This window comes from Neolamprologus multifasciatus, chromosome 9 (genome assembly GCF_963576455.1).
Source record: "Neolamprologus multifasciatus chromosome 9, fNeoMul1.2, whole genome shotgun sequence".
Classification (NCBI taxonomy): domain Eukaryota; kingdom Metazoa; phylum Chordata; class Actinopteri; order Cichliformes; family Cichlidae; genus Neolamprologus; species Neolamprologus multifasciatus.
The window spans coordinates 7,555,620-7,583,088 of NC_140447.1; the positions used below are offsets into that span (position 1 = coordinate 7,555,620).

Consider the following 27,469-nt stretch of genomic DNA (forward strand, 5'->3'; position numbering starts at 1 on the left):
GAGTTTGCATCTTTTGCTTTGAAGTACAGCCAGACTTTTGACCGCTTTGCCTTGGGCGTTTTAAATCTGTAGCTCTGCTCTAAAAGAACGTACGTACCTGGACCCGCCTACTACCCGTAAAATGATTGGCTAGAATCTAAAGTGTATCACAGCTCAGGGAAAAAAAGCACCGAATTGTGCGCTGCTTTTCGGTCTGGTTACTACCGTTTATGTCAGAACCGGTGCCATCATGGCACCGGATACCGGTACCCATCCCTAGTCGCTAGTGATCACATTATATACCACCTAGCCCAACTTCAGTAACCTTACAAACGTCACTGCTGTTTAGTTTAGCTGTATGTTTGAATTTTTTCAGAAATCTCTCAGTCAGAACATGCTATATCATGCTTAGGTAACTAGCAAAACTAGCGAGCTAACATCCACTAACTTCCTGCTAATTCTAACTCCGTTAAATGTAATAAATTCTGTTTTCATGGATGCCTGGATGTTAAACTTCATAGTTACACCTGGTAAAGCAGCAATGCTGATCGTTTTATTAAAGATGAAAGAATTTAGACAGTTTTTAACTGTCAGTGATGCTGCAGTGTTCGTTTGACTTTGGGACCTGAAGAGACAGAGTTTAGGACCCAGATTACTCCTAGATTTACGAGCACCTTAGTCTGGCAAATAAGGCAATAATGACGGCCGGCTTGCATGTTCTACAAAAAAAAAGTGCTTTGGTGGTTATCTGACAGACAAACACCAAACCAGTTCCACATCACTGAAGTGGCACCATTTTTACAAACCAATTCTGGTTCATCCGTTTCACTCAACGTACCAGTATTACTGTGAACGGTATAGTATGGCCCAGCCCTACCCGACACTATACATACCCTCCTCCCACCAAAACCCCACCTGCCAAATACTTTCAAAAGTTGCCCAATTGTACTGTAAAAAAGATAATTAAATAAAAATGAATGCACAAGCTAACTTCATAGTTAGCTTGTGCATTCACAAGCTAACTTCATAGTTAGCTTGTGCATTCACAAGCTAACTTCATAGTTAGCACAAGCTAACTATGAAATAAGCTTGTTAGCTTGTGCTATATGAAGAGATATATTGACACTTTTGTTGACAAATAAAAACGAGATGAAAATGATCTGGAGAGATGAGAGCCAATCAGAATCACAATTAAGTTGTGTAGAGAGGCGGGACGAGTTAAATAAGTGAACATGTGGAGTAAGCTTCACTGGTTGAAAACAGGATATATTTTAGTCAACTGAATCAACTTTAGATTTAGTCTACGCTAATCTTATGATATTTTGTGAACTAAAACAAAGAATTTAGAATCCTAAATTATGACTAAACTAAATCTAAATTTTCTGTCAAAATTACACTGTTGGATCAATTCAATTCAATTCAATTTTATTTATATAGCGCCAAATCACAACAAATGTCGCCTCGAGGCGCTTCATAGATACAGAGAAAAGCCCAACAATCATATGACCCCCTATGAGCAAGCACTTTGGCGACAGTGGGAAGGAAGGATCAACTGAGTATCGGTTCACACGAACTCAATCTGTACCAAATTTCAGTACCAAAGCATAGGGGTGGGCGATAGAAACGATATACGATAGAAACGATATAAATTTGGCCAACAATAGAGATTTTGACTATATCGCTCTATTGCGATAGCGCATGTTGATGATGCCATCAAGCTGCGCCTGTTTTGGTCAAAAGCATCACAGCGGCTACAACCATTATCATCTGCAACTTACGCCGGGCGACAGTCATAGCAAAAGGAAGCACTTTTGAAATATAGGGAAAGGAAAAACTGCGCTTCCTCCACTTCTGTAACATTGATTCATTAATGTTAAATTCTCTTGCAGCTGCTCTATTCCCATGTTCTTTCAGTATATAAATAACTAACCTCGTATTGTGGATGAATAATCTCAGTTATTCTCCTGACTGAAGTTTGCCCCGTGTATAGCATCCTGCTATGTGATTGCATTTGTCCCTGACCACCAGAATCCCTAACGTTAACGTTTATCGAGTGGAAAAGAAGTTGGCGTTCATCCTCCAGCTTCACTGTGCTAATGTTATGCTAACATAGCTGTGGCGCTAGCAATCACTTAGCACAACATTATATACCAGGTAGTCCAACTTCAGTAACCCTGCAAACGCCACTGCTGTTTAGTTTTCTGTCTTCATTTATGTTGGAAGTGGTAGCAGAGCTGTACGTTTGAATTAGTTTCAGAAATCTCTCAGTCAGAACATGGTATGTCATGTTTAGGTGTAAACTAGCGAGCTAACTTCCTGTTAACTTGTAACTCCGTTAAATTTAATAACTTCTATTTTCATGGATGCCTGGATGTTAAACTTAATTGTTACACCTGATAAAGCAGCTGATGATTTTATTAAAGATGAAAGAATTTAGACTGTTTTTAACTCTGTGTTCGTTTGACTTTGGGACCTGGGACCAGAATTCATACATAAGGCACACTCTCGATTTTTGAGAAAATTAAAGGATTTTAAGTGTGCCTTTATAGTGTGGAAAATACATTATACAGAAGAAAAGAATATATCGCGATATATATCGTTGCTGCATGTGCTTCAAATTATATCGCGATATGGATTTTAGGCCATATCGCCCAGCCCTACCAGAGCATATCTGGGTTTGAGGAAAAACAAGCGCAAGACCATGTTATATCAACTCAATGTTGAAGACATTTTTAAACCCCCCCCCCCCCCCCCCCCCCCCCCCCCCCCCACACACACACACAATGCACAAAACACATCTAATCTGACAAAACAGCTGGTCAAACACAAACTATCTGAGACCTAAACAGTGTACCGTGGCCTGAAAGCCAAATTCACCAAAGCACAGTTAATGTCTGTCGCCAACGTGTAAGAGGACATCATCAGCTTCACTGACATCTTCGGGTAGTTATGTAGTTGGCTAAGGTGGGGTTTTCTTCCTCCTTGGCTCTTTCCTCCAAGTCAAGTAATGTCAACTCATCTGCTCGTGCAAAATGAATTTCATCCTGTGTGAGCAGATGTTTGTGCATGTTGGAGCATTGGGCATTTTCCCCTCTTTGTTGTGATCAGTGATCACATAAAAAAGTACTCCATTACACATCACTCACTGAAGAAAGTGATTAGTTCAACAACATTACAATACTTTGTTTCTCTGTAAAATGACCTGAAACCCTTCATCTCAAAATTACCATCAAACAATTTAAACCTGAGGCCACAGTCTCACACACCAATAAAAATCCCTGTCCTTATGAGGACGCATATAGAGATTGACAGACCACGTGACTTTCACGCATTGCATGCCGGGAACTCGTGGCAAAACAATCCAAGTACCACATCAAATGCAAGCATTTGCAGCACCGCAAAACGTTCATTCTCCGGTTCCAATAAATTCTTGCTTTTTCTTTGCCCCCCAAAAAAGTTATGTACAAAACGAAGGAGAACAATGCCGGTCCGTACAAAGACAGACTTGATGAAAAGTCAAAGAAAAGATACGAGGAAAAAAATCAAAGGAGTGAAAGGGTTAGACCCTTACGAGCACACAGTGTGGACAAAAGATGTTAGCGTGCTGCCCAACTTTCACCACGCTCATATTTATAATCATACGGTTCTTGGAGTGAGTGCATACACTCATGAAGTTTAGTAACTTCAGGTCACTGCAACAAGCCCAGGAACAGTTTACCGAAGGATGGGTACAGGACCATAAAATGCACCGTGTAGAACGAAAGACCATCGTACGTATCATAAGTTTACCAGTCTCACAAATAGTCTTCATAAATACACATTCGTTAACCATTTATTAATAGGACCTTTGAGCTCAACGGTAATTAATTAGTAGTGGAAATAATTTCTGGTACAGATTACAGAAATGTAGCAGTGACAATAATATTGTATGCTGTAATCGTACTGGGCAATTAGTGATACAAAAAAACAGTTTTATCCTGTGAATAAAAGTATATGTTTTTGTCAATGTACCATGGTAATAAATGAAGCGAAACGCAATATTGTGTCAGGACAATTCACTATTTATGCACAATAAACAAAGGAGCATAGCGCCACAATTTCTATTTAGCGCCAGACTTGCTTGTAACCTATATCACCAATTATGTTATGAAAAATGACGTAAACACTGACCTTTGTGGAAATGCTTGGAGCAGACTAACATATGAGCTGGAGTGTTCTGGGACGTTATATTTGGTCTTTGAATGGCTGCAATCCAGGCCATCCGTCGCCTCTTTGTTACTTCGGAAACATGACTTGAACAATTTCTCTTCAACGACGTAATCCGATAACAACCGATCTCTTTACCCGTCGGCTTCCGTGGCTGTCATGCGACCGGCTATTGCAGTTAATAATACAACAGCTTCTTGCCATTATTTGTGTTTCTTTTTATCGCTGTGCAACTGATTTCAATTGAAAGCCTGCGTGTGCTACTACCTCTTGCCACGAGTTCCCAGAATTATTTGCGGTTTTACCCCTGAATGACATCACATTTTCAATCTCTATATGATCTTTCTCTTACTATTTATGTATCAAGACAAAGCTGGCAACCCAAGGCAAACATGAAAACCAGTCGCCACAGTGATTCTACTTTGGAAGCATGAACAGGTAGAAACAGGCTGTAGCCTCACTGCTCATCCCTTTGTTAGCTGTTGAAGTTCAGTGTCTGTTTGCTAGGCTGGGGTCAGCATTTACTCAGCTTTAATAAGCTTTAATTTGTGCAATAAAAGTAATGTCCATATACACGCTGTAGACTGTGCCACTATTTGGCTTCTCTTGGACAAACTGAAATCAGCTGATTGTAATGCAAGTGGAACCGATAAGAAAAGTCAATAGGCAAGCAGACTAACAATTCCAAGGAATTGAACTACTGGGATTCCCATCTCAACCATTTACTATTTTTTTGTCACAAAATAAATGTACAAAAGAAAAAAAACGCAACTCAAAGAATCCAAGTCTAATGAGATCTTCAACTAAAGCACCGACTTCCGCATGAGCGACCATAAAAATAGTTCCATAGCAGCAACAAATGTCTCTAAGATTAACAAATCCAGTTTGATTTTTACAAACCAACCAGAACTAGAATAAAAATAGCTTTCAATACCCAACACTGTTCAAAGCAATTATGACAGAACAGGCAGCATTTTTTATCTACTTGTTATTCTGCAAGCTTGCTTAGACATGGATACAGTAATTCCACAATAAACAGCAGAAAGCCCTGAAAGACGAAATGCTTTACTAGGAATCATTCACACCAAACAGCAGGTACGGGACATCACTGGGACATGAAGCACGTAAGACACACCTTTAGTTATTAATTAGCTACACGGACCTGAAGAAACTACAAAAATTGTATATTTCTTATGCATATATGTATATTAAAAGAAAGAAAGAAGTCATTTCTAATTCTGTCACCATAAAGGACTAAATCATTTAACAATTAAATAAATCAGAATAGATACATGCAGTCAGGTCACCCCTGTACAGCCCTCTGTGGCACAACATCGCCGATTGATTTTGTTATAGAGACTACCAGATTTCTGCTATCAAGGCATTCCCAGTCTGTAGACAGACACTTCTTCAGGTCAAGGGTAACCCCAAATTTCATCAACTTAGTAATATGAAAGTTACAGTAATATAACACTACAAATGTAAATGCAAAATTCACTAATGTACAGCTGTGATTAACCCTCACATGCATTTCTAAATGCTTTTTCGTGTGCGAGATATGTAGCACCAATCTGTAAAAATGGCACTGGCATTCAGACATGAGGGACTTTTACATGGATGCTGCCACATCTTTAGACACTCCCACCACACTGACAGAACATTAATACTTATTTTACGTTTGAGTGGAGGTAGCAAAAAGGCAGTCCTCTGACAGTTACAGACTGCCTTCTACCTGTAGAAAGTGTTTGTTGTTGATGGACAAAATATGGGCCCGTGGACAGTCTTGTGTTGGTGTATTGTTTGATCTTCGAGGATTTGGTGAATTACACTCACTGCCTTTCCTACTCCTGCCCACTCTTCAACCAATCACCTGGTTTGATGGCTACATAGGTCTTTGTCCTGCAGTTGCGTATTTTGGAGGACTGGATGGGAGAAGGTTCGCTGTGTAAACGGGAACGCTTACACAGACGAGACACATTGGCAGGACCACAAATTATACTTAATAGTACTTATGTGGCATTCTGTACACTGCCATAAGTGACATGACAACAGTATATCAAGTGATATGTAATGCTTAAGGCAAAGAGCCTGCATTTTAATATTTGGCTAGTTTGTCATTTATAGAGAGTACCTATAATAGTAGTTAGGGGGTGGCTGTAGCTCAGGCGGTAGAGCAGGTCATCTACTGATCAGAAGGTTGGTGGTTAGATTCCTGGCTTCCCCTAGTCTGCATGCCAAATATCCTTGGCATGCAGACGGAACATCGGAGTGTGAGTGTGTGTGAATGTTAATTAGAAAGCACCTAGAAAAATGTGCTTGTGCGAATGGGTGAATGTACAAGTTGTGTAAAGCGCTTTGAGTGCTCAGAAGAGTGGAAAAACGCTAAATAAGAACCAGTCCATTTACCATCACAATATCAGAGTTACTTGAAGTAATTAATGTGCAACTGAAGGCAATAGTCATTTTGAAAAAGCTTATCTGATTCTGCAGATATATAAATAATGCAGAAGAAAAACTTCTAGAAACATCTGAAAGCAAAAACAAAATAATAATTTCAAGTCCTATTAACAATTTGCTAAAACTCAAAAATAATAAAGTTCATATCTGCTAAAAAGATTGATTTCAGCAAATAATAATAGTAACAATAGTAACAATACTGCGACACAGCTATTCAGAAGAAACTGCAAATAAGGAAAACATCATACAGAATTTAAGACCGATTGTGTTCCCTTACTGAAACCTCCAACATGTCAGTATGACATATCGACATATTGAAAGTGTTGACTCAATCACATCTAACCGAACACAAAAACTGCTACAAAACGGAAACAGGAACCATAACCAAAATTTAGACTTTCTACAGGAGAGAAAAAAAAATACAAACATACTGCCCAGTGCGTTATTTTTCCTCGACTTAACACATCTCCGTGCTGTCGCGTCATTTTACTTAATTTGGACTGGTTCTTTCTACTAACCCTCACAATGCTATGTAAGTTTCCACAACTGTAAAAGTTTGTGAAAGGATTATGATACGAGTTGATGAGTCAGTGAAGCTCACCTCTGATGGATGACAGAGATGCTGAGATGAGTTGTTGAGGATCACCAAAACTTTTCCATCAGTAAGCATTTTAGTGAGAGTAACACTGCTATTAGCTGGTTTCAATGAAACTTTCTTTGAGGCCAACAATCCACTCATAAGATTTGTGAATGTGATCAAACTATTTATCAGAGGCAAAGTGTGATGTTTAGGACACTCAAACACCAGCTTTCATAACTTTATTTATAACCAGCTGTTGTTGTTGTTGTTTAACCAGCTTGTTGTCAGCTGTACAGAGATGGAAGGGGAGCATTTCTTTTCTGCTTAAAAATCAGTAACTGCGACAATGTCTGGAAATTCTGGACATTGTTTATGCATGTTTTTGTGTGTTAAAGCCCTAACTTTAGTTTAGGAAGCAATGTTTCAGGTGGAGAGTAGGAGGGGAGCAGAGATGAAAAGGGCAGATGACACTTAAAAGCAGTTTTTAAGGAAAGTTTCGTTAGAATGTTTATCAGATTTATCTGGTATGGCGCGCTAATAATATTAGCATTACCCATTTGAGAAACCCAAGAATTCAAAGCCTTAACATCAGCTTCACTGAGAACACACACTGTCCCTTCAAGTGTTGAGTTGCTGTTTTCTGAGTGAGTTCCTTACCAGCTGTAAATGTAAATTTTCAGCTAGCAGTCCTTGTCTGAACGCTTTCAATTTCACATCTTTGCCTGTAGGAGACTATAATCTTACAGAGAGAGAAAAAGAGAAAGCAGACCAGGTGTTGCTGTTCAGATTGGATGTCGGTCCATCTCTGCAGTGCTCCAGGCTTGTCATTTTGCACTGATTCAAACATTAGGCTGAACATTATTAGACTGCTGTCATTGTAGATTCTCCCACATTAGAAATGCTTTATATGCAGAAATCTAATTGGAGCACCTGTAATCCTGCACTGAATTTTTGGCTCTGTGGTTCATGATGGAGAATCTTGTTAACCCTAAACTGTCAATGCATTTGTCTTCGTCACAGTAAAGACTTCATGAAACTGCATTTTAAAAAACATTTCAAATAACTGAAATTGCAGATCAAACATTGAGGGAAAGACAAGACACACAGTTTGTAGGGGTATGGATACACTTCCTACACTTAAAAACATGCAAAATGGATCTTTGGTGCTGGAATGTAATGAAATGTGGCCAATGCCTAAAGGTCGGACAAGTTAGCAAACAGCTGTTTTCGTCTGGAAAAGAAAGACACGTGCCGTCCTTATATTGTGAGAGCCTATCCATCACGTGGCTGCTTGCATGCAAACTTGTGGCACTGTTACTAGTGTTCGAGTAGTATTAGATTGCTGTAGGGACTTTTTACAGAAAAGTGACCAGGACAGCTGACACACTCCGATTCCAGAGAGGAGAGCATGTCTGAAAAGGAGCTCAAAACACCACAATACTCCACGCATGGACTCAACTGCTTGCGTGCCAGTTACTCAAAGTTTACCAAAAAGTCCACTTTGACAAAACTGTACTGAAATAATGTTGTTAAAATTAGCAGCTGAGCAAGGCGAAGAAACAAAAGCAGTTACTCCCCTCCACAAAACGTGTCCTTCAAGACTTGAATGTCTGTGCAGAGTGTGGTCTTACTCTGGTCTGAACTTTAACTGTACTCACAGAACATCTACCTGTGAGGTTGGAAACCACGATAACCATTCATTCAATCAAATGCAAACTGCAGAGACTAATGCTCAGTGGTTAAAATTAAAGCACATAGCGACAGCTTAACAACGCGTTTATTTTAAATTTGTTTGCTCAAAAACTACCACGGCCGGATTACCCACAGTGTAAAACCTGACAGCTGCAGTTTCAATACTGAAGCACTCAGTTGTAAGAAAAACAAAAAAACAAAACAGTGCCTCACTAAGAGAAAGAGCACCTGTTTCTGGAGTAATTAAAGAGAGCAGCTTTATTTCTTTCTAAACTCATTTTATTCCCCGCTCTCACCTCCATCCCTGTCTCTGGCCCGGTGCGTGTGGACACCCTTTGCTCTACTGTGTCCCGTGCTGTCGATGTGCTTGTTTTCAGGGCTGTCAGACCTCCTGAGCATCTTGCAGGGAGGGGTGACGTCTGAAGAGTCTCGCATCTTGTCATGCCGGTGGTCCCCTCCTGGATGGCTCTTGGATGAGTATTTGAGAGTCTGTAAACACAAATCAAACGCTTTACTAAAAACCTCACACTTAAAATAGGCCTACGCTTCTGTTATCACCATTGGCAGGTTTCTAAAAGCAGCCATGGTGAGCACAGTCCTCAGCTCTTGAAAGTACTGTCATGTCATTTCATTCATAGTTTCAATGATGCAGAAATTAATTAGCACGAGGAAATGCATATATATAAATCGAGCAGCTTATTTATCAGCTTATTAACAGCCACGTTAATTGTGCCCGTATTTCTGCTCATAACAACGTATGCATGCAAACTAACACATGTTAAATGACGAAGTAAACAACATTTTATTCGACCTATGAGTATTAGCTCGCCATTTCACTTGGCTATCGCGATTTAAATTAGGTAGTGAATTCACTGGTTTGCTGTATAAATATCAAGCACTTTGATATTAAGGACGCTTAACTGGCTATATCCTTAAAATGACAGATTGCGGTCAGGCCCTAATCGGACTGGCTAGCAAGCAAGCTAACAGTAACAAGCTATCATTAGCTTTCAGCTGTAATAAAACTCGCCCGTACCTTTTCCAAAACAGCCGACTTCGACGAATATGTTCACTCTGTCAAGTCTTTACTAGCAATGCTAACGTTAGGATACATTTACAGGGCTTAAATGGAGGCTTTAAGTAAACCTTTCTACTTTTTGTGTTATTTTCCGCACTGACTGGGGCCTGTTGTGCTCTCCAGAAGCCTGCACTAGAGTGTCCATTTTAATCTTATTTGCTGCTAGCAAGCTAGCAGGAGACGCTTGGCTAACAAGTACCTGATAGGGCTGAGAATCTCTTCGGTCGCACCTGCAAAGAAAAAGGAAACAGTTGTGAATTTTAAGCTTCAAATGTCAATGTTCAGAAATCGGCGAGAGCCCCGCAGCGAGTGAGGGATACAAGTTTCCACACAGTTATTTTGGTTTCAGTAAAAATGGCGGATTGTCAAAGCGTAGCTATGAGGAAAAGGAAAAAAAATGTGAATAAGTAAGGTTAAAAGGAGGTGTTTACCCATCGCCGAGTCTCGGTTGTTTCCTTGCATACATTACCATCAATGCCGTGTTAGTGTGATTGGAGTGGGATGTGAAAGACTGATAACTGCACTATGTTTTCGTGTTGATTCAGCGACCTGAAATCGCCAGTTATTTTTCAGCCTAGCTTCTGGGTATTGCAATGCTAAATCGGCTGCACTGGTCGAAAGAGCGCCCTCACTCAGTCCATCTCCCACTCTGGCTCACAGCCGTGTCTCTAACAGCCGAGCAAACGTAGCAGAGAAGCCGAGCTGAGACTGGGGTTGCCAGATAGGCCACATCCACCACTAGGAGCACGCCTTCGTGAAGTCAGAAAATGTTTACCAAGTCATACTAATAACATTATATATGTGAGGTTTTGTTGCTCTCTGCCATGTACATATATTTGTTTTGACAGTTTTAAGCTAATACTGTTAATTTTACTTTAACATTACCGAATGTGGATATGTAAAACTTACACATAAATTATTTAATGGCGCATTAAAATCACCTCGTGTGCCAGCACTGTGACGTCACTGATAAGTATTTGGAAAAATGACGAGTACATATATATATATATATATACATTAACTACAATTTTTTTACAGACCTGGCAACCTAGCTGCAACCGCTGCAACTACACACACCCCCCCTTTCTATGGCAACATCCGGGCCACAAAGCGACTGGAGTCCCCTCAAAACTTGCAAAAACGTGAATCTGTGTTGCTGCATCGGAAAAATTACTATTTTCTACCCAGAATTTTGATTTAATGCACGTGGCTCTTGTGGTCCTCCATACTGAATAAACGATTGTGAATAAATATCATGTTGACAGATCTGAGACGGCCAGTGACTTGTTCTCTCCTGGCATCTAGTGGTTGTACTTTGACATCGCAGGTGATATTCATCTAAGCGTAACCTAAAACACGGTTTATGGTATACCACAAACGACTGGGAAGATTTTGAATGACAGACTTTGCTTTGTCAGATTAACAAATGAAACACGGGCCATTTTTTAATTACTGTACTATTCTGCTTTCAGTCGACTTTTTAAAAAATCTGTCTGTCAAAAATTTATGAAAGGGATATAGTAATGATAAAAAAAAAGACAAATCCAAACATATATATATAAATCCCCAAAGGAATCATTATGGACTATAATAAACGCGTACTACGTGAAGCCATTTCCTAACAGAGTTTGACCAGGTTGTATTAAAGTTTCAGAGTGAGTAGCTGTCACAAGGGGGCTGCAGGAGTCCATTGTTCCCAGACAATGCAGCCCACATCATATCCCAAGCCCGAGGACAAAAGAAGCTGCAGTTAAGCATTTTGCCTCACAGTGCAAATTAATGTGGGGACAAGAGGCCACAAACAGGGGGTGTTTCTATTGTTAGCATATTTCAGGAACTTGTTCACACACGTCCAGTGTTGCGTGTGTCCATGTGTATGATGTCTCTGAGCTATATTAAAATTAAAATTACATTAATTAATATATTTATTTACGTATGTTTTTATTTGTTTTAGGAATAAAGCAGAATTAAATCAAATTACTTCTGGCCCTTCATTGGGCAACTTGTTGCTTTCTATCTTAATATGACCGGTAGGAGGAGGTATCACACCACTTTTATGGCTCTAGTAGGAAAGGTACAAAAACTCACCTGAACACCAGATTCTTATGGGTTTTGATTTTCTAGTTCCGTTTCTTTCAGCTTTTTTTTTAAAAAAATAGGGGAAAAAAAGTCCTACTATGATACTTGTCGATAAATGAAAATGAATTACTTCACTCCTTATGATTAAACTGGTACACATAACCTTTGCTTTGGACGCTCTTCTGTAAATTTCCCATCAATGTGTCCATAAACATATTTCCTCAGCGACCTGATTTTTAATTGTAATTGTGCCTCCTTGCTTACTACGGAAAGGCAAGTTTACAAGGCGTTTGCGGATGACGGACAACGAAAACAAGCCAATTAAAATGTAGAATGAATCTCTGGACACGCCTCGATAGAACACTGACCAATGAACGAACTGATGGGGTTGCCTGGGTGGTGAAAGCTCCGCGCGGCTCAGATCTCAGAACAGCTCTGTGTTGTTGCACGCCCTCTAGCTACCGCTGTCTAAATATACAAACCGCTTCCAAGTCAGCCCCTTGACAGAGCACTTTACGATTCTTGGAGAGTGGCACTGTCTGCCGAGGCGTAACGTTTTGAAAGCTCAGCACACACCGCAGAGAGCGGGGATGAGTTAAGGGTCTACAAAGGAAAAAACAGACGGTTTTAAAAGTGGGAAACAAAACCAGTGAAAAGTTTTGCCCTCGAAAGAACCAGTGGAGTAGCTACACCGTGGCCATTCAACTCCGAACTCCGAGTGAGTAGAACCATCACGTTATTTATCCTCACAGCTGTCAGAACAATGAAAACAAACTAATATATTTGTATTTAAAATAAAAGCTGCCGTGAATATTGCAGTGGTTCCATAGGGGGAAAGCGTAAGGCTATAGGTAGCGAGACTAGCCGTGTAACAGTGTAATAGAGGTGGAGCTGCTTTGTATGCGCTAACCTAACAGCGAACTTCAGTTGTTACCAACCTACAAAATATAAAAGTAACCGTCTGGGACTTGTGCCAAATTGTACACGTAAAATTGATTAATTCGAATGAAATGCTAACCTCGTCCCATTCTTTCGACATTATATGCGCAGTGAAATGTGAAATTCTTTCCCAATATCGCCTTTTTAGTAAATAAAATTTCACCTGACGGCTTTTCTCGTGTGCGGTTTCCGTGGGGAAGTGAACGCAGCTGCTTGCAGGGCCCACAACAATGTTTCGAAATGACAGTAATAAGTTGTTATTAGTGATAGCAACATGCACGGCTACATGTACAACCTCATGACACGACACAGGTAGTCCAGCCTGGTAAAATACACACAAACCAAGCATAAAGACAACCTTTCCACAAGCACACACACCTACAACGTAAAGCTCCTTCTCCCTCTATCCACGCCTTGTAGTGTGGACAGAGGGAATACAGAGCCCTTGTGCCCTGCGAAGTCAAGTATGGTGACACGGAGCTTGACACTGGCTGACATCGCCAAGCCTCTGACTGGGCTGCCACACCGGGAGACTCAGCACTTGGCCAGCTGCCACCGCCTCCCAGTTCAGCCACTGGTTTTGCATATTTTGAATGTGCATAATCATGATCGAGCAGGTGTATGTGTGTTTTGTCTCACACAATTCCTTCATAATCCTTATTGCTCACACCCTTTGTGCATCTTTACTTAAGAGTGCCTGATAGTCCAGAAGTGAAAGTATCTTCCTATAATGGGTTTCTTGAAGTGGCCAAAAGTCAAAGGGACCCAAGACACCAGTATAATTTGCCGAATTAAGTTGTTGTTTTCAGTTCCTCTTATTCCTCTGATTCCCTTGAAAGTTAAATTCTGCATAACCACTGACTCCAAATGTGGCTCTCGTGTAAAAGAGGAAGTGCAGTGATGTTTGGAGGAAGCAGTTCATTTAAAAGAAAGCTGGACTTCACTGGCAAACATCCCATTGAATTCAAGGGTTTTCCAAATTTAAATCAATGTCTAGGTGACTTAATTTCGAATAAACCTCTCACTGCTTGCTGGCAGGTAAAGTGCCTGAACTGTGTCCCATCACTCAGTAGTGATTTTGTTCGTATCCTTTTACCACATTTGTGGTGCTTTGGCTGAGAGTGAAGAGGGAAAAAAAAGACAGTAAGAGGACGACCTTCTTTTCCTCATGGTTCACTGCCACTGAGGGGACTTTCTGAAGAGCTGACATGTGGTTTAATCTACAGTTTTTTGGCCACCTATTATGCTCTCACTGGGAATAACCCAGCTTTTTTTTTTTTTCTTCAAATCTTGTCTAGAAAAAGGTAGGAGGCCTTTAGTCTGCATTCCAAATGGGCAGGAAAAGTCTCTCAGGAGACTTTGTAAGTATTTTAGTCAAGTTCATTACTCCAGCTTGTTTGTGAGGTCAGCAGTCGGGCATCATGACAGAGGGTTTCATTAAATCAGGTTTGTCATGGTTAGTGGGTTCAGGGACTCTTAGTGATGATTGAAGGGGTCAAGGTACAAATGTTTGCATCCTGGAAATTGACTGTGCAAATCCCTGCTGCCAGATGATTTTCTTTTGTTTTTTGTGCACATAGCTCTCCAGCTCTCTGGAGTGTGTATATGGGAGCAGCGGAGGTTAGGGTGGGGTCAAATGCTGTGACTCAGACGAGGCTCCGTGTAGGAGAGTTTGACCCGTGGTGGTTGCCTGAACAGGTGTCTCCGAGCTGCAGCTCTGCATAGCTCGCATTCCCAGGGTTTTGTTCCTGGCGTGGATGGTCACTGAGCTGGGGGAGGGAGATGTGGGAACTGAGAATGCTATGCATAGAAGGCTTAACTCCCAGAATTCACCCTGGCAACCTGCTGACAGAGACAAACGCTTCCTGTCCCTACACCAGCCTGGTCTATGTTGATGAGAAACCTATCAGCAGCTCAGTGCTGTGCCCACGGCCGGAGACAAAGCTGAGATTTGGTTCGGAACTGCTTGTCAGCAGGGAGGCTATTTTCTTGGGGCTTAAGGGTGGGTGGGATACAGTGGTTTAAGACTCTTAATCCAAGCATTAGTTTGGATTACTATCAGCTCTCAGAGTCATGGGAAATTGCCTTGTGTGAAGACAGTTCATTGGAGTTTGCCTGACCACTCTATGTCTGTCATGTATCTATGACTCTCTTGGGTGTCCTGTGGGAGATGCTTCAGGAGAATGGGGTACTGGGCCTGTTGTTAATGCTGCAGGTTTTTAAGTATCCCAGAATCTTGTTCACAAGTGGGGGAAAGAGTGGACAGATGGATTGGTGAAGCATCTGCATCATCTATTCAGATTTTATGAGGAGAGAGCTGAGCCTAGAGGCAAAGCTGTCAATTTGATTGGTCAGTTTAAAATCTGTGCTTTATCTCTGCCCATGAGCTAATGGTAGCAACTGAAAGACACTTATGCCTGCCTGGACTCACACTTATAGACCTGTTATACCTGTTGTTAGGCTGTGTTGCGACACGCGTGTCGCCACATTTCTATAGCAGTTCTACCAGCACTGAGGGCGTGGTTACTTTCTGCAGTATTTTCCTGAACACTAGGTGTCACTACTCAGACAAAATCTTCACATCAGCGCTGCTGTACAATGAGAATAAGTTAAAACTGGAAGCAAAGTCTCATTTTTTTCAAACTATTGGAATATCGTCCTCTGTATAATCTGTGAATCCACAAGCTTTTGTACTCGTGGAGCAATAAAATGTTAGTAAAAGCAGCCGCAGAACCTATATGTGCTTACAAAAACTGAGAGGTGCACAACAGACTAAAATGACACCAAAATCTAGCTCGCACCAGTGGATACTGCATCACCCTTGTCGTACGGCGCCATTTGCAAAGGCGAGGCTGACAAGCTTCCCATCTGAGATAGAATCACAAGGTCAGCGTGTGAGGTGTTTCAGACATGGCCAGAGAGGAAAAAGACCCTTTGGCAGAGTTGGGATATACTTTGTCTCTCAGCTGGCTTGGAAACATCTCAGCATCCCCCGAGCAGAAGCCTGTTGTCATGGGAGAAGGAAGTCTGAGCAGCTGTGCTCATACACCAGTCTAAGCACAGCTGTAAGCATTTGACTTGGAAGAGAGACGCTGGGAAAATAAGTTTCTTAGTGTTTCACAAATGTTTTATTCTTAAACACCTCCCAAGAATTGCTTATATTTAATATGAAAGGTAATAAATGAAGTCTAATTCAAGCAGTAGGCAGGTGTCTGCTAATTGTGAATGTTTGGAGTACAGTGTGCAGCTCCTCTGGCACTGAAGTGAAGCACAAGACTAAAAAATCCACAGAATCATGAGAAAGACACGGTGTTATTGTGGATTGGTCTCCGAGCACAGCCTCATGGCAAACCTACTTTACAGCTGGTCATTTGCTAAACTTGGCATCATATGAAATTTGAATACAAGTATGTTGTTTCACTAGCTTAATCCATTTATACAGTCTGAAGCCAGACTGATCAAAATATTTTTACACCTCGCATGTAGATTTGTCAAGGGTCTTATATAGCACATTTTCCATGATCGCACATGTTGCAACCCATGTTGTGAAATTGACAGCTGAGAAGTGATGAGATTGTTAAAGCTAGCTTCCCGGAACTAGATCAAATTTTCTGACATCAGTGGAAGTGATCCTCTCTGACTCAGTCTGTTCTTACTTCATCACTGCTGTTGTTGTAATGATCCAAGCAGCATGCATACTGAGAACAGGCTATCCAATGACGCATCAGTCTCTCCATTCATTCATTCATTCATCCATCCATCCATCTACCCACCCCAGCCATTCTTTCATTACACCATTCATCCATCCATCTATTTATCCATCAGTCCTACTGTCTGTCTATAGTGACCATCTTTCTGTAATCTCTGAGTTTGCAGTGGACTTGTCAGCCTTCTGCCACTCTGCCAATCCCAGATGGATACATTAAACTGATGTGCTCATCAGGGTCCCTGGCAGGGGTCATGGTTGATGAGCATTAGTGATGCTGTGTTCTCATGCCCCTGCCTGCCTTGCAGAGGTGTAGAGTTTCTCTCAGTACCACCTAAGCCTCTGCTGTGCTGCGGTGGAATGAGCCCACCTAGCAGATGCCAGCTATCAGACACCGACGGTCAACTGCGTCACATTCCAGCCAGTGTACATGAAACGCTGCGGTCACTGTGCAGGCATGCAGCCCTCCTTACTCACTGCGGCCCATTTTCTGATGGAGAAAACAGAGAGACTGAATGAATGACAGCACTTAATGAAAATAAGTTAGCCCCTGAACCCTAAGGGAGAATGTCAAGCCATGTGCTACTGTGTAAAGGTCTAAACATGATTAGTAGGAAAGTGATATCTTGTTGTGGGATGCTGTTTTCTTCTCATTTAGGTCATAAGTAGAGCAGGGCGATATGACCAAAAATATTTCTCACGATATACATTTGAAAATTTGCGATAACGATATAACTGACGATATAATTGACACTAGACAAAATACTTTACAACTCCACAACTTTATTAGTGCCAAAAAAAACCCATCAATGTATTTTCACTTAAACAAGCAGCTGTTTTTTATGTGCATTAAAATTATATAAAAAATTAACAGTGCAAATGCAAATTCCTTGCTGACAGTTTAACCAAAAGGCATTTCCAGTGGAAATTGGCCGACATATCCTCAGCATAACCATGTATAATATCCACAAAACTTAAAAAGAGGTTATACACACACAGTACGGTAATATTATGTTGAAGCACAGTACGTATCACTCCACGAGGCTCCTGCCTACGATAGCCGTAATGTTCCGACAATCCATCTAGCATTGCGGGTTCGTAGCTTAGCAAAGTCGTACTGAACCATTTGACAGATTTTCGAGCGCCGTGTACGACATAAAATCGTTTCAAGGTCAGTAAACACAACCAGAATTCATACATAAGGCACACAGGATTATAAGGGGCACTGTCGATTTTCAGAAAAATCAAAGGATTGATTTTAAGTGTGTCGTATTTTCCAAACAACACGGTAATAACGACAGCGCTAGCATGCTCTACCAAAAATAGTGCTTTGTTGTGTACCTGACGGATGAAAGCTAAACCAGTTCCACACCACTGAAGTTGCAGCATTTTTACAAACCAATTCTGGTTCATTTGTCTCATTTAACGTTCCACTTTCGCTCTTCTCATTCTGCGTCACCGCCATGTGCGTATGTAAACAAATGCACTGCACATGCGCGTTTTACCCATATTCTATCGCGATATTTCATTTTCCTATCGTTGCCCAACATTACACCGGTATTACTGTGACCGGTATGATATAGCCCAGCCCTAGTCATAAGCAATTAAGACATGCACGTGCTAAGTTACATTCCTGTTCAGCTACATCTCTAACCTAATTTGATTTGCATTTAAAGCCTTTGCGCTAACAAGAATATGCACAGTAAACTCTATATGCATGGTTTTCTTTTACAATTAGTTCAAAGACAATGTCGCACAGTCATGTAAAAACATGATGCATGTCTGTAAGAACTTGTGTGCAGTCAGTGAGGGCTAGACGCAGAAGAGGGTACCCTTAACTGATGTCAGGCTTATTTGTCAAACAGTGATTTATTGATGAGAGTTTTCCATGCGTGGCCCCTGCTTAGTGTTACTATGCCTGTTCCACTTATGGCAGCGCCATGAATTATTCAGTGCGCTCGGGGCAAATAGAACTAAAACAGCCTAAACTGTGCACTTGTTGGTGGTTTAGTTAAATAATGCAGTTTATGTAACTCCCTTTAAATGTCAACTTAATGACTTTTGTGGATCTGAATAGGAAGACGTTTGTTTTTGCTATCTGACCTGAAGGCTTCAAGTTTATTCCATTAGCATGACAAGATCTTCGTCAACTGTCAATGACGATCACCACTGCTGTATTAATGGCCATGATATTTAGAGTGTTTGGAGCCCTTAGTTACCAAACATTTGTCCTGTGACCCATGATTTCCTTGCTCGCCTTTACCTCTAACAGCAACTTGACAGTAACTTGAGCATTTGATTTAATTAATGTAAGGGTAATGTAACACCATTTATGATGCAACACGCACATAACACACTGATGTCAGCACAGTCTTCCTTGCTTGCTGCTGTGAGAGCATCCGATAAAACGGATAACACAAGCGAACATGACTTCTTTTCTTAAAACATTGCCTCCTTTTTTTTTTTTTACACGGTGAAGGGTCCTGTAGAGCAAGGCCACAAAATAAAGAGATTAAATGAACTTAATGTTAATGTAAGTCCTTTTTTCTGCTACCTTGGGCTTTCTGGCAAGGAATCTGAGTTCCACTACAACTGCTCTTGTTTTCTTAGCCGCTGATCATTTATATTAAACAGCATGAGGTGAGATGGGTTGCAAAGAAGTTTGCAGACTTGCAGCAGTTGTGGAAAAGCTAAAATAACAGTTTCAATTGCATGACCTGTATGTGCTTCACCAATTGACTTGAAGAAGGGAATGAGTTAGGGTATCCATTGATGTGGGCTGCTATTGGCCTGCTAGAACTAAAGCTATTCATTCTGTAGTGGATCGCTGCATTTAAGTAAAGCATGTTTCATTTTCTGATGTCACTCAAGATGTCTTCACCTTCTTGACCTTGCTGCATTGTTATCATTGATGTGATGAGTGGCAGGGGACTTAGTACTTGGGTATGCTCTCTGTGACTGTGGGTGGCATCTTGCACAGACCTCCAGAATGGTGCTGATTAGGCTAAGAGGTTTTTTTCTCTTCTTTTTCTCCTGTTGCCTGTTTTCTGTCAGTTGGCAGGGACCCTTTCCAGAAAGCAATGCTGGTTTTCACGGGTAAATCCCCCCTCTTTTGTGTGTGGGGTGTCTCAAGTAGTGTGAGCTGTAGTTCTCCACACTTGTTGCTGTTGTCTCCTGCCACCTACTTCTGGCTGCAGGGGTAGCAATCTCAACTACACGCCACTACATGTAAATCTTTGGAGGTCTGTGTGTGTGTGTGTGTGTGTGTGTGAATGCATGTTTTTGTCTCTGAGCTGGAAAGCATGTTCTCAGGCTTCTGTGTGTGTGTTTGTGTGTGCCTGTATCGGACAGGCATTCATTCATTCATCTTTAGCCCACGAGCCCCACTCTGTGTGTGTCTACTCCCTTGTTGCTTATTGAACACAATTAGGGCAATTCGACTGTGAATAAACCCTTCACAAGAGTCTAATAGGACTATTAACTATGCAATCTTCACTCTTTGATGACCCACATGATAAAGGCTATTCAGTCTAAATGATGGCAGACAAAGGGACAAAGGGATTATAAACTATTTAAACCAGCAGGGCAGTGTGCTACGCTCTGAGCTCTGTTAGTCTTTTTTGTGAGAGAAGGTTTGGTGAGACCTGGTGAGAAAATAGCCCTAATTTTTCTCAATATAAGCATTACACAAGTGAATAGTCAATAGGAAAACCTACATGTTATACGCAGTATAACATGTAGGTTTTTTTGGGAAAAAAAAAGCTACGAAATGTCCAACTAAATTATTTTGCACTGAGCTTATGTGACTACAGCTGTGACTGCTACAGTGTTTTAATGACTGTTCTGGGCTGATATGAACTGTAGCTTCCTGCATGTACAGCATGTTTCTTGTGACATTGTATGCTTCTGTTGTTTTCTGCAGTGTTGTTTGGTAAATTTGACCCATATCCCTTTGTCAAATGTCCCTTTGTTTTCTAATACGAATACATTGTTGTTTCATGCTGCTGTTATCGAAACAAGTTTTGCCACATTGAACCTAAACCGTCTTCACATTGCATACATGATTCAAACCAGCAGGAATGACTGCCTCAGCCTAACATTTCCACCAGCTGAAATGAGGTTGGTTTTTTGGGGTTTTTTTTGGGAACCATCCTAAAATGTAAACAGCTGTAAGCACTCCCTGCCGCCTGTGACACAGAACCCTCATATCAAAGCACCGCTAACTTAGCTTACCACTAATTGCTGAGTAACCTTTGACTGTGTTTTCTTTTTTTTTTTGCTCTGGTGAAATCAAAGTATGATATTTATAGTTTGCTTTGGATTGTCAGTTGATAACAGCAGGCGTATGGTGTTCATGGAGCACCGTGTGTTGGTGCAGTTGACTCTCTCTGGCGGCACCATAATGCAGCTGTTAGTCTATTTAGATTTGAATAGAGTTTGAATAGATGTGCAGTGTGGGGATAGGGTTTGGGTCACATGGTTGCTTTATGATAATGAAACTTGTTCAGAGAGTTTTGATTGATATTATACTACATCACTTGAGATCTCCTTAACTTGTTTCTGTATTTCAGCTTTCTATTCAGAAGTGCTTGTATAGCAGCACAGTGGTATTAAGGTAGACCCATGGGTAGTTAGTAGATTTGTGACCTCCCAATCAGATTGCATGCTCTTTTGAAGTAGGCAAGATTTCTTTAAGGAGGGATGCTTGGCATTTATTCCATGTTAGTATTAGCCAAGTTTTCTATCTGAATGCATACAGAAAAGTTTGCCTCCATTTTGAAGGGTTTTTTTTCATGCTAGCAGTCAGCTAAAATCCCCCCCTCGCATATTTTCTTATTAATTACAGTCTTTAATAATTCCCACCACCCAGTGACTGCCTAATGGAGTTTGTCACAGGCATTTTAGAAAACATTTTTAAGAAATACAACTTTTCTCTTCTGGGAAATAAATGCAAACACTGTAATCATTTTAAAAGTGAGGTTAAATTTGTGTTTATTACTGTCTGGACAGTTTTTATCGTAGTAATGTATGACTAATGCACTGCAAAAACTCAAAATCTTACCAAGTATATTTGTAATTTCACTTAAAATAAGACACAACCAGCTACAGGGCAACATTTCAGTAAGCTAAAGGAACTTGTTTCAAGTCAGTGAAGCTTCAAACTAGAGATTTTTTTCACTTGTTTCATTCACAGATTGTTTTCACTTAATACAAGATATTTTAGCTTGAAATAAGTGAAAAAATCTGCCAGTGGAACAAGTGAAAAATCTCTAGTTTTTCTCTAGTTTCAAGATTCACTGTGCTTGATCCATTATTTGAGAACCTCTGCGACAACATGAAATACACATTAAAATAAAAGCATATGATTGGACATCGTGCTGACCCAGGTACTGCTGGTTTTCCCTGCAAACCCAACCTTTAACAGTTGGTCATTATAATGGCTCTTTCTCTGTCCACTCAGTTTCCTCTCTTATTTCCGGGGTCGTTGGCACCAGACGGACACAAAGCAGCTCTTTATTTGTCTGTTTTCGAGTTGCCTCTTCAGCTAATCTGACCATCAGCAGCAGCTTCTATCACAGGGAAAGACAGAGAAAAATCCTGAGAGACAGTGAAAGAGGGGTTGGGGTGGCATGAACGGTGATGACTGGACCATTTGGCATCCAGTGAACAGAGGAGTATTGTGTGCCAGTGAGCCGCTGTAGAACAGCTTGCTTCTTTCTTTCTTTCTTTTTTAATACAGGAGGACAGTGGTGTTAAATCTCCAAAACATCATAAGGGAATCTGCCAGGGATACATTTACCAACAATACACCTCAACCCAAGATTCTCAGAAGCAGTTGACAAGACAAGACTATGATATACATATAAGAAGAGCTGCTTTAGTTCTCAGTTAGGTTATGTGAAGTAGCTGTTAAAGGAGAACAAAAGAATTTACTAGAGATGTTTTGGTCACTCATTAATCTGTCATCCCAAAGGTCAAGGCCAGTGTGGAGGAAAAGATTTTCCCTTAAACTTAATTTAGTGATGCAATTTTTTTGGTGTTGACAAATAAATATGAAGCTGTAACTTGATCTCTATGAATAGACTGGACTATAGAGTTGGTATTTGATCAAGAATGAAAAAAATCATCCTTCCTTTCTCTTGATGACCTCCAGATGCTGGCAGAGAAGGGAACTTTGTACAAGTTAAGCTTCCAAAATGTTTAAACAGATGAAAGTTCGCTTTTTTAACCTGAGATACAAATCACCTAAAACTTTGTCTCTAAAATTGTTAAAAAGTGACAAAAAAATAGTCTTTATCTGATTAGTTAAACATATTAGATCCCGCTCCAGCTTTTACTGGTGCCCAGAAGTTAAACTGTTCATTTTAAGCGTATTTTGTTGAATCCAATTGACGTCCCTTTCTCTAACCCATAGGCAAAATCAGTAATGGCACTGCTATCAGTTAAAATCTTATTGATATCCATCTTAAGTATTAAAGAAATCTTTTCACAACAACCTAGACATGTGTCCTCCTTCATTAGTACCTTTAATGTATTTCAGTAGACACCCCATCAAATGAGAAACCTGTGAGACAGATGCTGGAAAGGATTGTTTTAGTTTTACTGGTTTTGACTACACTTTCAGTGGTTTCAGTGAGGGCTAGGTTCTAACGCTAACAGCACTCGAATGTGTGAACGTTGTAACCACATCCAGCTGACTATGCTTCGACTTCAAAAAACCAAACTGCAGTGTGAAAACGTGCTTTGACCTGTGATATTTCAGTATGTTGTTACTTACACCACTTTTGTTTATTTCCTTTCTTTATGTCCTTAACTGGAGAAGTTCATACAAGTTCCTAATGGTGCTGAAAACTGTATTAAGGGAACAGAAAGCAGTAGCTACTGATACTACTAGGAGTATCTAGGAGAGGTGTGTAGACCATAGAGTCGATATAAAAAATGACAGGAACTACTGTGACATCACCTCCTGGTTAAGAGACTCACAGCAGCTTAGTATTATCGCTGCTGGTTTTTTGGAACCAGATCTAGGGCTGGGCTATATCATACCGGTCACGGTAATACCGGTGTAATGTTGGGCAACGATAGGAAAATGAAATATCGCGATAGAATATGGGTAAAATTCGCATGCGCAGTGCCTTTGTTTACATATGCACATGGCGGCGACGCAGAATGAGAAGAGCAAAAGCGGATCGTTAAATGAAACGGATGAACCAGAATTGGTTTGTAAAAATGCTGCAACTTCAGTGGTGTGGGACTGGTTTAGCTTTCGTCTGTCAGATACACAACAAAGCACTATTTTTGGTAGAGCATGCTAGTGGGCCGTCGTTATTACTATGTTTTTTGGAAATTATGGCGCACTTAAAATCAATCCTTTGATTTTTCTGAAACTCGACAGTGCCCCTTATAATCCTGTGTGCCTTATGTATGAATTCTGGTTGTGTTTACTGACCTCAAAACAATTTTATGTACACGGCGCTCGAAAATCTGTCAAATGTTTCAGTACGACTTTGCTAAGCTACGAACCCGCACAGCTTGATGGATTGTCGGAGCATTATGGCTACCGTAGGCAGGAGCCTCGCGGAGTGATACGTACTGTGCTTCAACATAATATTACCGTATTGTGTGTGTATAACCTCTTTTAAGTTTTGTGGATATTATACATGGTTATGCTGAGGATATGTTGGCCAATTTCCACTGGAAATGCCTTTTGGTTAAACTGTCAGCAAGGAATTTGCATTTGCACTGTTAATTTTTTATATAACTTTAATGCACATAAAACAGCTGCTTGTTTAAGTGAAAATACATTGATGTGTTGTTTTTTTGTTTTTTTTGCACCAATCCGGTCGTTAAGTGATGACGTGACGAATCCTACTTCCGGGCCTAAAGTAGTCTGCGTTTAATATGGCTTTTGTGTTGTTAACATGTTTAATGTTTTGTATTTTCTTCTATTTAATCTCAAAAAGCTCCTAAAACAGTCAGTGATCACTGTTGACCTCCCTCGGCTTTTATTACCGCTAATCATTTTTTTAAGCTCAGTTTTTAAAACCTTAGGATGTAACTACAGCCCAGCCCATGCAGCAGTATATGAATGACTAACCTCGTATTGTGGATGGATTATCTCAGTTGTTCTCCTGGCTGAAGTTTGGTCCTTTTACAGCATCCTGCCATGCGATTACATTTGTTCCTGATCACAGAGAAAACTCACGTTAACTTTTATCGAGTGGAAAAAAAGTTAGCTTGTTTATATTATGCTAACATAGCTGTGTCGCTAGCGGTCACGTAGCACATCGATACCAGCTAGCCAAACTTCAGTAACCCTACAAACATCACTGCTGTTTAGTTTTCTGTCTTTATTTATGTTGGAAGTGATAACAGAGCTGTACGTTTTAATTTGTTTCCAAAACCCCGTAGTCAGGACATGCTATATTGTATTTAGATAGAAGCTAGCGAGCTAACTTCCTGCTAACTTCTAACTCCGTTAAATGTCATAAATTCCGTTTTCATGGATGTCTGGATGTTAAACTCAGTTGTTACACCTGGTAGAGCAGAACGCTGATCATTTTATTAAAGATGAAAGACTTTAGACAGTTTTTCAACTCTCAGTAATGCCATAGTGATCGTTTGATATATGGACCATTTAGGCCCAGACACGGCTAGTGACGTCAGACTTAACGACCGGATAAAGTGGAGGAGTTGTAAAGTATTTTGTCTAGTGTCAATTATATCGTCAGTTATATCGTTATCGCAAATTTTCAAATGTATATCGTGATAAATATTTATAGGTCATATTGCCCTGCTCTAACCAGATCTTACCTTATTTGGACCAGATGGTAGAAGTTATCATCAGTAAAGTGTACTAAAACAAACATTAGGACATCTATTGGTGCCAATTAGGACTAAGTAACATTCATCAGTAACAACATCACTACAAGTCATATTATTTATCAAATTATTACACTAATAAAGAGTCATTAGGCACTAACATCAAACACAGTTTTGATAAGCAGTTCAGTGACTCCATTTAGTGTAGTTGAGGCCTAGTACACAGCGAATGGCTACAGCTGCCTGTAACCCATTATTGCATGTATCTTCGCTTGATACATGACACTCCAAAGTTTTATATCTAATCAGAATCTTAGTTAGAAAACTGCACGTTTTACATTTTCCCAGACCTTAGATAGGGCTGAGTTTTCAAAGCTTCAACAGAGCTGCTGGCATTTAGACTGCAGAGCAACATCAGTAAACACTAAGGAGTGTCTAAGCAACTGTGAAAGTGCTTGTGAGTAACTGTGTATGCATCACCAAGTGTATTGTGCACACTTTGGTAAATTTGCTTGCATGTTAAAGGTCACTCATCAGTTTGCTCTTTTCTTGTCAATAACATCTGTGACAGCAGTGTGTACTCTGTGTAGTGCACTCTTGTTCTGCACAATAAAACGTGGGAAATTCTGGGTGCAGACACCAAGAAGGCCCTTTGCCACATCATTAAGCTTTTGACTTTCACCATTGATTCACACACATCCTCTTTCATCCCTAACAGTTCTTTTAAAGCTGGGGAAGCCTAATAACGCTTAGAAAATGCTTTAGTTCATCTATGTGATTTGAACAGACGGGAGTGTGAATGGGTGAAGTGAATGGCTCGTTGCGTAACGAGGTATTAGAACATGTAGCTTGGCCATCATCCACAGAACTAGGGATCATCACTGGTGGCACTCAGCAGTCCACCGCCTCGCTGAGGCTGTCAATGGTTTTTAGGTTTTCATTTTTAAAACAAAAGTTTCAGCTCGATACAATGAGGTTCTGGCATGTTTACCACCCAGGCAACTTCTCTCAGCTTTGCGTTTATAGTAAAGATAACGGCCAGGTACTCCTCCACTATTCCATTATCTGGACTTTTTCAGCCAAAGGATGAGGTTATTTCCAAGAAAAAACTTTATCTAGAAACATTCAACATGTGTCAGAGGTTTGCAGTGATAGCAACTCCCATTTGCACTTGGAGAAATATGTGGTTAGATGGTTTGAATATGTTGCATCCAAAGTAAAGTTTTAAGGTTGTTTTATTCTCTTTGGTGTGTGCCAGGTGATACCAGCTTTAGTTGGAAACTGATTTTATTTGTTTATTTAGCATTCTCAGAGGTCATGAACTGGGTAGTTTTCCTTCTTACAGCATACACCAGCACAGCTCAACACAATTTTAGTTGCATTTTTGAACAGAATAACCGCTGGTACCTATCAGACATCTCTGATAAAGTTCATAGAAAGAACTAATATGCAGATACAAAATAAACTGGCAGTTGGGTGGTCAACAGGAAATGTTATACTTTGACCAAACAATCACAGGCCTAAAACTATAAACATCAGACATTAGGAATCTAATTAGGAAGCAACAGCAGGAATTATACAAAGCACAGTGGGTCTCATTCACAGTCGATATGCACAAATCTGAGTTTAATCTGCAGTTCATTGTTATCTTTACACCTTAATTTGTTCATATTCGACAAACTGATTTAAAACTGCTTCAGACCATGTGCAACAAGAATCTTATCTTTCATTAAAACTGACTTCCAACCTTGTTTAATGTCCTTACGTACTATCACAGATGTCCAGAATATCCCAGAATATGGATGTTTTTTAGTAACTTTCTCTTATTTGGTTGACAGATCAGGTCTCCCTTGTAGGGCTGGGTATCGTCACTGATTTCTAGAATCGATTCGATTCTGATTCACAGGGTCCCGAATCAATTCGATCCACG

The 27,469-nt window shown here is 40.4% G+C and overlaps 2 protein-coding genes across 9 annotated transcripts in view; one reads left to right on the forward strand and one right to left on the reverse strand.

Moving 5' to 3' along the window:
- The window catches only part of waca (WW domain containing adaptor with coiled-coil a), a 29,844-nt gene extending 19,137 nt beyond the window's left edge, over positions 1-10,707 (reverse strand). The window contains exons 1-3 of one of the 2 annotated variants that reach the window (XM_085172907.1): positions 10,424-10,707; positions 10,192-10,222; positions 9,211-9,403 (exon numbers count right to left, since the gene is read on the reverse strand). In XM_085172907.1, the coding sequence (XP_085029033.1) occupies positions 9,211-9,403; positions 10,192-10,222; positions 10,424-10,464 (265 nt within the window). In that variant the 5' untranslated portion in view covers positions 10,465-10,707. The remainder of the gene's footprint in view (positions 1-9,210; positions 9,404-10,191; positions 10,223-10,423) is intronic. The other variant, XM_085172909.1, reaches the window with a different exon arrangement.
- A 1,836-nt stretch (positions 10,708-12,543) lies between these two features.
- mpp7a (MAGUK p55 scaffold protein 7a) overlaps positions 12,544-27,469 on the forward strand; it is a 70,816-nt gene continuing 55,890 nt past the window's right edge. For 4 of the 7 annotated variants that reach the window (XM_085172925.1, XM_085172924.1, XM_085172929.1 and 1 more), the window contains exon 1: positions 12,545-12,789. The gene's annotated coding sequence lies outside the window, so the exon portion shown is untranslated. Of the gene's footprint in view, positions 12,790-27,469 lie in introns of all 7 variants that reach the window. The other 3 variants (XM_085172921.1, XM_085172923.1, XM_085172931.1) reach the window with 2 other exon arrangements.